The sequence below is a fragment of the Excalfactoria chinensis genome, chromosome 3 (genome assembly GCF_039878825.1).
Source record: "Excalfactoria chinensis isolate bCotChi1 chromosome 3, bCotChi1.hap2, whole genome shotgun sequence".
NCBI lineage: Eukaryota > Metazoa > Chordata > Aves > Galliformes > Phasianidae > Excalfactoria > Excalfactoria chinensis.
In genome coordinates, this window is record NC_092827.1 from 27,298,406 (window position 1) to 27,311,591 (window position 13,186).

The 13,186-nt window shown below is 37.1% G+C and overlaps 1 protein-coding gene across 50 annotated transcripts in view; it reads left to right on the forward strand.

The window, feature by feature from the left end:
* Nucleotides 1-13,186, forward strand: part of RIMS1 (regulating synaptic membrane exocytosis 1) — a 294,338-nt gene that overhangs the window by 157,520 nt on the left and 123,632 nt on the right. For 2 of the 50 annotated variants that reach the window (XM_072330764.1, XM_072330770.1), the window contains exon 1: nt 2,169-2,588. The exons of 42 other annotated variants lie outside the window; for them this stretch is intronic. In XM_072330764.1, the coding sequence (XP_072186865.1) occupies nt 2,537-2,588 (52 nt within the window). In that variant the 5' untranslated portion in view covers nt 2,169-2,536. Of the gene's footprint in view, nt 1-2,168; nt 2,589-13,186 lie in introns of those variants that run through there. 6 more of the 50 variants (XM_072330771.1, XM_072330766.1, XM_072330765.1 and 3 more) reach the window with 4 other exon arrangements.

Consider the following 13,186-nt stretch of genomic DNA (forward strand, 5'->3'; position numbering starts at 1 on the left):
TACAGTTAGGTTAAGCAAGTGCTGTTACCCTTGTCTTCAGGTCCAGTTATCTCACCACAGAAACAAGTCATGTTGGTTAGGGGTGAGTGAATTGCCTTTCATAAAGCCATGCTGGTGGGTTTTAGTCATCTTCTTGTCCTTCTTGTGCTCATAGCTACTTTCCTGCAAATGTGTGCATGATATGAAAATGACAATTAAAAAAAGTCAGAAAAGAAATCCCATGGAGTTCTCTCTTAAAAGATTTGAGATTTGAGATTTTAGGGTAAAGTTAATGGTAAATTGAATCAAGGTCAGCACTATGTCCTAGCAGCAAAAGGGCCAACTGGGTGCATCGGGTCCAGAGCTGCTGGCTGGGTGAGGGGAGCGATGGCATTGCAGTGCGTGCAGTTTTGGGCACTGCAGTATAAAAGATGGATATAAAAACAGAGAGCATCCAAAGGAGAGCTAAGAAGATGAAGCATCTAGAAAGCAATAAGTATGAGGAGCACTGAGCTCCCTTGGTGTGTTGAGCCCAGGGCAGAGGAGCTGAGGGATGTCTCATGGCAGCTGCAGCTCCTCACAGCAAGCGGAAGGGTAGCACAGTCTGTGACAGCGACAGGGCCTGAGGGAACGGCACAGAGCCATGCCAGGGAAGGGGTAGCTGGGGATCAGAGAATGGTTCTGCACCAGAGAGTGGTGGGCACATCCCTGTGCTGCTGGAGTTCCATCAGTGTTTGGACAATGCTCTCAGACAGACATAGGGTTTGATTTTGGGTGGTGCTGTGTGGGAATGGGTGTTTGACTCAATGATTTTGGGTCTCTTCCAGTTTGGGATGTTTTGTGATTCTATGAAACATTTTGCGTCTGTTTTTTCATCTGTTGTGGTAGATGCATGAGAGAAGAGAGCATTCAGAATCCAGGCATGGCATGTTCTTTTGAAAATGAAGTGAAGCCTTAGTGCTGGCCCAAAGAGTAGGAGATTCTTCAAGGAGAAACATTGGAGGGTCAGTGGGAGAGTGGTGTGTGCTGGGGTAGCGCTGACCACTCAACATGGTCTGTCTCTTGTTCCTTTTGCAATAAATGCTCTTCAGCTTTACAAGGAAGCTGTACGTCTGTTCCCTGGCCAGTTGATGTCCAGATGGTCATCTTTGTAATGTGTAAAGACTGTCTATTTTCTTCCTCAGAAGTGTCATTTCCTAACAGTGAAAATGCAATGCAAACAGCATTGTCCTGCTAATGCTGTGCTGAGACACTGAAAGTCAGCAGTCACTTGGTAGATCAGCTGTTTCTGTTGCTATCGGAATGTGTGTGAAAGGCAGTATTCAGTAACTTGGTTCTGATCCAAAATTACAGGAAATCTACTTCACTAAAAGCATATTTTTATTCATAGTTGGAGATATATATATATCTAAAGATTAAATAATTGTAAACTCTAATTAGATTAAGTATTTATATTTTATCCATTACAAGTTTCTCTTTGCAGAGAGTTTTAAATATGTTAGTTCATCATGTTTTTCTTTCTCCACTGTGGTTTCTGAACAGTTAGCTTATTGGTTGTTGTTGTACAGTATCTAAATATGCTACTGAAAAATATTTTCACCGTGGAAATCTGTTTCTGGTCAGAAAATAAGTTCATTGCATTAGGATTTGGATATGATTAAGTTAGATCAAATTTTCTAGCAAATTTTATTATTTGTAGTTATCTGATCTCTAATCTTTCCCCTGTATGCTGGGATACGTGTTGTAGTTTTCTGTTTTATTTTGAATATGTAATTTAGAAATCAACATACTATTATTGGTGTTCTTTGTTTTTTTAATTTAGAATATGCATACATACATATATATATATATTTCATGCACACATTATGTAAGAGAAGTATTAAAACATTCCATTTATTTCTAAAAAGATGCAGTAATACTTGTCATGGACCATTGCATTTTTTGAGAGTAAAGCTACAGCTTGAGAATTTTTATGTAACTTAAGGCAGCCATCTGATTGCTTCATTTATGCAGTTCATTAAAACTTGTTCAGCGCACCACTGCTGAATATAAATAACTGCAGCAGTGGTATTGATTCCTGAGCTTGTGGCTACCATTGGCTTCAAAAAACACTAAGAAACTTCTTCCCTATTCTACCCGGAGAGGAAGGAACTCTGTTTTTTTTTTTTCCTGCTTTGTTTCCTAATGAATTGTTAATTCTGGATTCCTGAAACCATTAGCTGTTTCTGGAGACTGAATCTCCTCATCGCTGCAGTGAGCATGTATGAACTAATGCAGTAATCGATGCTTGCACTCCACTGCAGAAATCTGTTTGGATGACAAGAGCTCTCGTAGCCTTGTTTGGTGTCACCAGTGCTGAATGTTTGACGCTGCAGAAAAATTTGGCTTAGGATCGGGACGCAAGGACCTTAGGAGCTTCTTTTTTTTTTAATATCATCTCCTTCACACTGGAGTGGATTTTTGATAGCGTTTTGGCTTTGCTACGGTTGCAGACTGCATTTTGCAAACAACTCGATGCCAGTTGTTCTTTTTTAACCATTCTCTTGCTGATGCTGCTATGTTTGCGGGGTTTCTTCAGTTTCTGCTCCATACATTGCATTCAGGGACAGGTAAACAAGTGGCTATATGGTGCAGAGGTTTTAGATATGTTTTTCTGTTTGTTTATGTATTTAAATATGTCTTTTCATAAACAGATTTCTTTAACTGTACAGTTTGAGTCTGAATCTAAAGCATTAATTGTATCAAATGCACAGCTTCAGCAGGGAATAAGGAATCATTTTGCTCATAAGTTTGTGTTTCAGTTATGTTTATACTCAGAAAGCTCATGTGCCAGATGTAATTTGACATTACCGATGTTACATGGCCTGAGCTTTTATACAAAAGAATGCTTGTTTTGAAAGCACGCATCAAAATGTAAATATTTTTGGAAAGGAATAATGATCTGATTTCTCGTGAGTATTTTGTATGTTGGAGAAGTCATTGCTAAAGAATATACAAATTTACTTCAGGGAGCAAATATTCTGGTGTCTTATTTGTGTTTGGCAGAGGACAACTGATACGTCCTTGATCCCCTGGAATGTACTACCAGTAGCTTTAGTAAGATCAACTCGGAATATGTGTCTGTTACTTATTAATGCATACTATTTTAGAAGAAATGTTATTGAAAGTGTATACATAGTCTGGTTTTATGTTTGTTCTATATTTGCATGATATCCAGTTATGGTCATAATCATAATATTATATAGGCTATAATAAACATAAAGTTATGATTATGTTGCATATTATCTATCTCTGCATCACCATACTGATGCATCGCACTTTCTGAACCAATGAAGGACATTATGCCTCTCCTCTGGGAAAAAATAGATATCTGTATTTGGAATGAGATTCAGAGCTAAATCACTAAGGATCAGAGGGGAAAGTGAGAGGAAGGATTGATGACTGCCAGTTCCTTGGGGATTATGCAATGTATTGAAAAATAACAAAAGTCTTTAAAATCTTTTACCTGGGTACTGCCTGGGAAAGTCATTTTTGGACAGAGAAAAGAAAAAAAAATAATCATGAGAAGAATGAATCCTAAAGATTGTATGAAGAAGTTTTATCTTCTGAAATATTACAGTTATGTTAACGTATTTTAATAAATCAGTGTGTGAAATTATTCTCTTACTGCAGAGTTTAGAGAAGAATAAGAGTATAGAGAGAGGATAATCCAAAGAGATGAATTAGAGGAAATGAGGTTGAGGAGCATTTGAAACAGAGATGGATTGAAACAGCAGCAGAAATATCAGGAAAAGTAGATGCTGCTGAACTTGGAAAGAGACCAAGGTCAGCTCTAGCTATGAACAGAGTTTTAAGGAGAAAGCTAGGGAAAATGTTTGCAGTCATTCTAACACTCACTTAGTATCATAGAATCACCATAGAATCATAGAATCGCCAAGGTTGGAAAAGACCTAAAAGATCATCCAGTTAGTTGCCTTTAATTACATCAAGAAGGTAAAACCCTGTTTCATTGGGCTGCTCACTGCGGTGAGCAGCCACAAATTGCCTTGCAAAGAACTCTTGCGCAGCTTGGCACAAGTACATGAGGTGGGTAAACCAGGGCTGGGACTGACTCTGCTTTGGGCAGGTTTGGGGCTATGCTGTAAGGATGGCACACAGTAGAATGTTTCCAGCCCTTAGAACTGTGCAGAACTGGGGAGCTAAAGGGTGTTTTATAACCATGCTAACCACTGGACTCTGTTGAGGGTATTTGTCTTTTGTTATACCGGACTGCACAGTTACCAATGACTGCAAAACTGGTTCCGTCTTACTGGCTATTGAATTTAACTCATTAATCTCTCCATCGTAGCCACACTTCAGTTAATTTAAATATTTAGCAGTGAAAATGCAACTGTTTTCTGTAAGGAGAAAACTGTAGAGGCTGAACTGTCATAAAGGTCACTGTAATGTCAGGATGTTGGTTAGATGCAAGGTATCCAGAAGACAGGCTGTGAAAGAAAGCAAAGTAAAAATTAAACACAAACAACAACAAAACCTTTAGGTCTCCACCAGTTTGATCTGCAGATATACTTGGTATTCTTAGCCTCTTTACTGGTCAGAAGCAAAGTTCCAAGTTTTTTCCTGGTTAATTTCCTAATGTCAGTGGTCTCTGAATTCGCACTCCAGTAATTCTTTCTGCAGTATTCCCATCAGAATGGAAGAAAGTAAAGCCTTTAAGACCTTCCTTTACTTTCAGATGCAGTGTAACAGAGGAGTATGACGAGTGCTCATTTAAAAAGAAGCTCGACAGACTTGTCTTCCTAATTTGGTGATGTAGAGTAGTACCATCACGATACTGCTGAAATGACTGTCTGTAATCACAATCCAGAGAATTTCATCTATGTTTACTTCTACATCCCGGAAGCACAGGACAACCAAGAGGGTTATTTTTGTTTGTTTGTTTATTTAACTGAGAATTTCTCTTTTATTATAATATTTATATATATTATCTCCCCAGGTTTTCATGATAATTAAATCATACCTTTTATTCTGAAGTGGAATTTCCTTGTTTATTTCTTCAGTGACTTGTATGAAACTACCTGGTAGTTCATGTGTGCATTTATATTGGATGATCAACACAAACTCACTGTCTTCCTGCCTATCCCATTCCTGTGAGAATAATGAGTCCTGCTCTGCATTGCTATTTTTGTATCAGCATGTTTATGAACACTGTGAATTACCTTCTGTATCTGAGCAAAAGTATTTTTCTTCTTTCCCATAGTAGGAGAAAATATAAGTTCAAATACACCCCCATTTTCATCACTTTATTTGCAGTAGGTGCTACCATGGCACTGATAAGTCATTTGGCGTCATATCCATAAGATTTTAAAGGCATGAGCTGCTACTTCAAAGTATTTCATTATTTTTCATTTGCTTATCCTTGTTAAAAATTCTATGTAACGACAACTAAAACACCCTAGACGTTCTTTGCTGCTTGGATTTGAATTATAATTTCTTCATAAATCACGCTTTAACAAATAGTAAGATACAAAGTGTTAATTTGAATCTCTTTAGAAATTGCTAGAGGAAAAATACCGAAGGAGATAAAAATGAAAATACTGCCTTCAGAGATCATGCCAAAACTAAAATAGTGTTAATTATACTAAGCAGGAACTCAGATAATACAGTAGAAAAAAAGTCAGTGTCAATATTGAGTTAGAATTAAGGTAAACTAATTAAAAGAAGCTCTAAATTTCAAAAAGATCTCCCTATATCCATCCATCTACAGAATTAGCAACCACTCATAATTAATCAAAGTCCATAAAATCAGGATTCTGATCTAGACCCAAAGCAACAATTTTTTCTTGATTTTTTTTTTTCTTTCCTTTTAGATATTTCAGCATCAGAAAGCAATTAAAACACTTGCCTGCTGATTTAAAATTCTTGGTAGTGCTAAACACATGTCTACTGTCCTCTATAAAATGTTCTGAATAACGTGCTTAAAGGAACTTTTTGAATTAATGGACACAATGCATTTTGCTCAGTATTTTAAATTTATGTTTCTCCAGATTCTTTATCACTTAAAACATGTTTTTTGAAGACTTTGCGTTACATGTTTCTGAGATCATCCCTTTATGGGCTTTGTAAACCATACCATATACATTTGCACAAGTGTGTAAGTGACCTAGACATCCTCAGAATAAAATTTCAGTGTCTGTAGGGTTAAAACAATTATGTAGCTGGAAGGGACTGATGAATGCTTCAGCACTCTCAGTGCTTGAGTGAAGGAATTAAAAATGGTGAGTTGGTGCTCCTCACAAGCAAATCCCCAAAGGTTCAGGAAACTTAGGAGCTTCTTTGTTATGCTTTGCTGTTCTCTAGGGTGTCCTAATTAAAAGTTTTAGTACCATTCACACATACTCAGTTTGCTGTTTGACTGGGTAAGTCATGATATTTGGCTGCAGGATTCAGTTGGCAAGATCTGTAATCTTTGGGTCTGATACCTTACAGTGATTGAGATAATTCAGGTAGGAAGTGTCCTATGCTAGTAGACCTTCTGCGAAACCTGTTTCAGCCAACAACAAGCCTCAGTGCTATACTTAAAAGAAGATCACAAAGTACGTTTTAAAAAATCTTTGTTAAATATATACCTGCATAAGAAGCCCATGTTATGTTTTAACCAGTGTACAGACAGTTCACCATACACTTTGATAAGACAAGTGTATTGGAAGAGCCTTCAACAGTCAGCCACTGGCAAAGAACCTTTTGTAAAATAAAAAAGAAGTGTGGACATGCATGGATCTCATCATTCTCATAAATAAACAACTTTGTGGTAGTTACTAAAGTAGAAGTCGCATGGATTTTTCCTTCTCACTAGATCCTGTTTAATATTGGTGTTCTTAACAAATGAAATAATATCTCATCAGTTTACTGCTCCTTGCTGAATTACTTCAGGTTTGCAAGTGTCAATTAGCATTGCAGTCTGCACTATGTTCACAATGTAACAGCTTCTTTAAGGAAAGATTTTTAAGTTGTTTCAAAAGGAAGTGAAGTATACTTTTGTGTGTGGGAGTAAAAAAATACAAGATATCCACATTTTCTAGACATATGTATGCAACAAACATTAATTTTCAGTGTGTGTAGTTATCTAGTTCTAAAAATGTAGTGTTTGCTGTAGTGGATCCTTTTTCAATTGCTTTTAGTTACTCAGAAATTTAGAGAAGGTAAAGAAAAAGAATTTTGTATTATATTATGTTGTAATGCCTGAAGATTTAGTTTGATGGGATAATCCAAGGGGCTGGCTCCAGATTAGGAGCTCCAGGAGTCCCAGGCATGTGCGAGCGTGGTCCCTATGTGACTGTTATATGTCTAAATTGTCACTTGTATGTTCCAGTTTTTACTGGGACTTTGGAGTATGTCAACATGCAGTGCTGATTATATGTGACAGAAGGCAGCTCATAACCAATGCAATTATATATTTTCAGTAGGAAATATAATCTAAACTTTGCAGTCATGTGGTGAATTCCTCCCACATGTTGTATGAGGCAGTCTGCATTTGAACTGCATAAATGGTAAAGCACAGACCTTCTTCTGCAAGGACTTAAGTTCTTAACTGTAGGCTGAACTGAAGTCAGTTGATCTAAAGAGATAATGAGCATTTTCTTGTGTGTGTGTGAGGATTTCCGCATACATAGGCAATGGGTAGCTTCTGAACTGTCTGCTCACCACTTAGATGGGGGGGCTGAACATCAAGCCAGGGTATTCATGTGATTTCTCCATGGAGGGTTAGTCAGCATTTTGACTGTAGTGATTTAAACATGCAATCTTTACTCAATGAATTAGTTTTCTGTTGTTTTTCTTGGGAATAGAAGTGTCCTCTTGTAACAATACAATGAATCATGTCTGTGACAGCAACCAGGTGTTCTTTGATGACAGCACCAGCGCACTGAAGATGCAGAATCATAGAATGGCTTGGGTTGGAAGGAAACTCAAGGATCATCATTGAGTTCCAACCCCCCTCTTACAGGCAGGGTTGCCAACTGCCAAATCAAGTACTAGATCACGTTGCCCAGGGTCCCATCCAACCTGGCCTTGAGCATCATCAGGGACAGGGCATCCATAACCTCTCTGGGCAGCCTGTTCCAGCACCTCACCACTCTCTCTGTAAAGAATGTCCTCCTGACATCTAATCTAAATCTCCCCTCCTTAAGTTTAAAACCAACCTCCTTGTCCTGTCACTATCTTCCCATGGTAAAAAGCTGACATGTGCCAGTAATAAGTAGAGTGGTCTTCTAACTCATGAAAATGGAAGGAATTCCTCACCTTCATGAGGAAGGAAAACAACCAAGTTGATACTTGGAGTTTCTTAATATTTAGGTTGATATGTGGCTTCTGTTGATTTTGCACCAGGAAACATTCGATTGTTTCCATGAAATATTGATCCAGCTCCATGGAGACTGTGAAAGATTTAACAGGTCTTTGATGAGCTTTTTTTTTTTTTTTTTTTTTTTTTTTTTTTTTTTAATTAATTTTTGTTTCATTAACACACACTGTATCTGAGCCTAAAAGTTAACAAAGACAAATACAGAGATGGCTGCTGTGACTGTTAATTAGATAGATCTAGTCTGTCTGTATAGAAAGCCAGTTCGTGCTTTAATTATAGATGCAGCCCCTGAAAATAATTGTCTGAGTTTCCTAGGGATGTGATAGAACTGCCTTATTAATTAGCAGCTGAACGTTAGGCTCAATTAAATGTTTAATGTGGGCTGACTGGATCTTATCCATAGACTGTCTGCTTCTCATCTTAAGCAACAGCTGCAGACCTGGTGCATCTGGATTTCCACAGAGCACCAGAAACGCATTCTTTGCTGAATATCACCACTCTCCATACACAGTCTGGGTTTGGGGAAGCATCTTGGGGTGTTGTACCTCCACTACCCAGGACTCATTGGAGCAGCACGGCTGGTCATAGGGGGTAACAGGCTTTTCTTGTATTTTGTGCCTGTTTCAACAAAGCAACGTTTCAGCTTGGCAGCAAAGACAAGGCTGTCATTTCGAATGCTTAGCAGTTTTGTAATATTTCACTTGAAATCGCAGCATTACAGCATCAGCTTTTCAAATGAATAGCACTGCTCACGATGAAATATTTCAGAGAAAACATGTTCTGAAGCTTGCTTTCCCTTTATTTGGAAGATGTGCATGTTGTAGACATAAAATCAAAGCAATGTATTAGAGTTTTACTCTTCATCTTGAAACTTGATTGAACACTGCTAAAGACAGCCCAAGAAAAAACAGCCCAATTTGTGTCATGTTAAGTAACTTATGACAGGGGTACATTGAAGTCCAGCAGTACAGTAATTGAGCAGTTAATAGGAAAAGAATTTTATTGCTGACAGAATACAGCTTGTTGAATTACTCCCTCAAGTAGAAGGATTTTATAAAGAAATACTTCTTTCACTCGATTAGGCTGAATTAAATTATAATTGCAAATGCATTTTTTATCATAGGCTCCATTTCAAAATATGTCTGTGTATGTTTTATAGAAATGTATTCGTAATGTTCAGAAGTAATGGTCCTATGCATAGCATGTCTTCTTAAAGGCTTGTTATTTTTACATTTTTCATGTTTTTAACTTTAGAACATTGTTTAACAAGCAATTGGAATTGGTTGAAGCTGTGCTTTCCTTGGTAGAATTTTGTTTTCTCCATAATGTCTTAATTCTATAAAATACAACTTTTAGTAATTTTTTTTTTATTTTTATTTATTTTATTTTTTTTTTTTTTTTCCAGTGGAGAGTGTAATTTGTGTGTAGATTTTTTGGGTTTCAGTTTGTTTGTTTGTTTTGTAATGAGGAAAATCTCAGGTCGTAAGGTATTCCTTGGTATTTCCCTGTGCCTGGAACTCTTTAATAGCAGCTCAGTGAAGTTATTTTGTGTATTTAAAGAAATATGCAGTTCTTGGCTACTGAATAGCACTTCTGGGATACTGCACAAATTGCATAAGTAAGCAATAAGAAAAGGAATAGTAAGAACATGGGATGAGAAATAACTTTTAAAACCATACTATTTAGCTGCAGATATAAAAAAATCTGGTGCTAATAGTGCTGAATTTTTTTCCATTACATTTTAATCTGCATGGTCAATTCTAATTTCATCTAGTGTAGAGAAACTGACACTTTCCATTGTAAAAACAAACAAACAAACATCAACCTCTTACTGTTTTAGTTTCAACCAAAAGTTTGCTTGCCAGTGAGTTATTTAATATTAAATTTTTAATTTTAAAGTTATGAATTCAGTCTTTTTTTTTTTTTTTTTTAATAACTCCGATTATTTTTCTCTTTATTACTCATCAATTAATGTTTGGGGTTTTTTTGTTTTGTTTTGTTTTTTAAATATTCAAACTATTGGCCAAATTGTAGACTTTCTGTCAGGACCTTTGATTTGCTCACTGCATTTATGCACGCCCAGTGCTACTGCTGCGCAGCACAGTTGAGTTTGCAGGACAATTCCTACGTTCATTTTCTGAGAACAGAGAGAAAAATGAGCAAACCTATGGCTGGACACAGTGAAAGCAATCAATTTCTTGGAATTTATGGGAGTTTGGAGCAGATAGCAGGGATGAAAGGGATAGAAGACCAGGGATTTGTGTGTGGGGAGAGGGGGGTGGTAAGGATGAAGCTTAAAATGAAGGGGCGTGTTGTGAGGGGTACAGGGATTAAAGTACACAACTGAAGAACAGACTCCAAAGCCAGTAGCAGAAGGAGAAAGAAGATGGATGATGGCAACAAAATGGATGGGAAAGAACAGCATAAGAGGGTAAGCAGTTGGACAAGGGAAGATGAGCATGTGGGAGCCAGAAGAGAAGTTTGACAGGATCTTGCTGCAGCAGGAAACTTTGTGGAGAATACTAGGTACAGGAAGGAACCAGGAGGAGGGGTGTTGGGAAACTTGAAGGTGGAAAGGAAGAAAGAAACAGAGCTGGGAGTAAAAATATCTCTGAGCAGTAAGGGATTCATCTCTACATGTTGTAGTTGGGTTTATTCCTGCCTGTGCATTTCTCTGTTGCAGAGGAAAGAGGTGTGAATCTTGTAGGCAAAGAGTTTGGGTCAGTTTATGCAGAAGAGAATTGCTTTTTACTGAAAATTGGAGTCCATTACTGAAAATTGGAGATTTCTATACCACAGGTCCCAGCTTGCTGACGCAGCTTAGGTTGGCAGTGTGGCTCCATCATTTTGTTGCTGTTCTTGCTATGGTTCTGAAGTCTTTTTGAAGGTGCAAGAAGCAATGCTAAAAATGGAAATGCAAGATCTCAGATGTGAAGTTAAGCCCTCAGAATTCCACAACTGCAGTAGTTAATAACTTGTGTGGTTATGCATATGTTAATAATAAGCTCTTTAAAAATAGCTTGTGAATATGATCACATAGTTGATATGGTATTAAATTTTTTATGTGTTATGGATGGTTATGTAACTTTCATTTCATAATGAGCATCTAAGTATTTGTATAAAAACAGAGTCAGAAAAATAATAAACCCTCTGTAAATGCATAGTTTTTTCTTGCTAGAAGCCTGCTTTCCTTGAATGTTTGTTGCATGCCTGTGGGCTAAAAAAAGAACTTGTCTAACAGTAATGTTATGGAAATGTGTTTCCTAAAATCAGACAGTGAAGATATACTGTCTAAAATGTACGTAGTAAATAAAATTTGTTTTCTGAAGATGAAGAGCATGCTGAAATTACAAAGAGTATCTGAAATAAGTCACTGACCTTACTGAAATTAGAGTTTTTACCCAGTGGCTATTAAATGATCAATATAGAGCTAGTGGACGTCCTAAGAGCTGATTTGTAATATATTTCTTTTTCTGTAATTTTTCAACTGGTTGAGGTTCTTTCCCATAGTGAAGCTGAAATATGTCTGACATGCATGTATGGATAGAAGCCTCAATGAGAAGTAACTGTTTCTTTCAGGCACTGAAGTTACCCTCTAGCGTGAAAGTTTAAATTTTAGGTTGTTAGAGTTTTTGTTTGTTTCCTTTTTTTAAAGACACTGTAAGTTAAATATCAGAATTGTCTTCTTTTACTTTCCTTAGGTGAAAAGTTTGAAAAATAGCTCTTGGATTATTTAAAACCAAACTTCTGTATAGCAGTGTTACTGAAAAAGGAGCTGTCATTTTCAGTTCTAATGAGACTACAGCATTTTGCTAATATACCACAGTAACAAGGGATGAAATAGTGTCAAGGTTCAGAGCTCACATTTTAAATTACCACTAGGACAGAAATGCTTTGGACAAACAAGTCCAAAGTCCTGTTCTGTTGGTTCTGTTCTAGTCAGTATAATTCTTCAGAATCCTTCCCAGTACTACTTATACCCTTTCTTTTTGTAAAGAAAATTCAGAATTGCACTGCCCAATGGTCTTCTTACTACAATTCCTGCTTCTTCATTTTCCATCTTAGGAGTGCAATTACAACACCATAGATTACAGCCAATAGAATTGGTAATTTTTGCTACCAACTCAACTTTCCACTGCTATATTAAGTCAAATTGTGGTTTCCTTAGCTTTCCATCAGTTCGTACATGTTCTACATGTTGTTCACACTCTGTTTTTTCTCCCAAACCCTGCCCATGGTTTCCCTTCTTGACCTGATGGGTTCATGGCTTTCAGACCAGGCTTTATTCTTGAGGTACATAGTATATAAGTTTGTCCCAAGCAAAATGAAAGATTGCAACCTCATAGTTGCCGTTAATACTATTTGCTCTTCTTGTGTTTTGCCTCGAAATCTGTGTATTGTCCTTCAGCTCCCATGTTTCACTGTCTATACTGGTTGTATTGATTAACTGTTTGGCAGATTCTAGAGTGTGGTCTACTGTACTGTTTTGTCCTTAACTGTAGCTAAGTGCCTGTTTTGTGAAGTATTCTCTCTAGCATCATTATTAGTTGTGTTCTTATGTATATTTTATTGGGATGAGGGAGGAAGAGGGTTGTTAACACTGTGCACTGGGGTCTGTTCTGGGAAGTCTACTGGACAAAAAGTATTGGAGTGCACAACTAGTCCTAAAGTGTGATTAATGAAAAAATAGAGGTCCGTATAATTGTGTTACTATACACTTCTGGTTTTGTATGGTTAGTCTATTTATTTTCAAACTGATACGTTGAATTTAATTCAGACATGCTACAGTTTTTGCAATCACTCCATCAAAATATTGCAAACTGTTAAAATCCATGCATGTAGAAG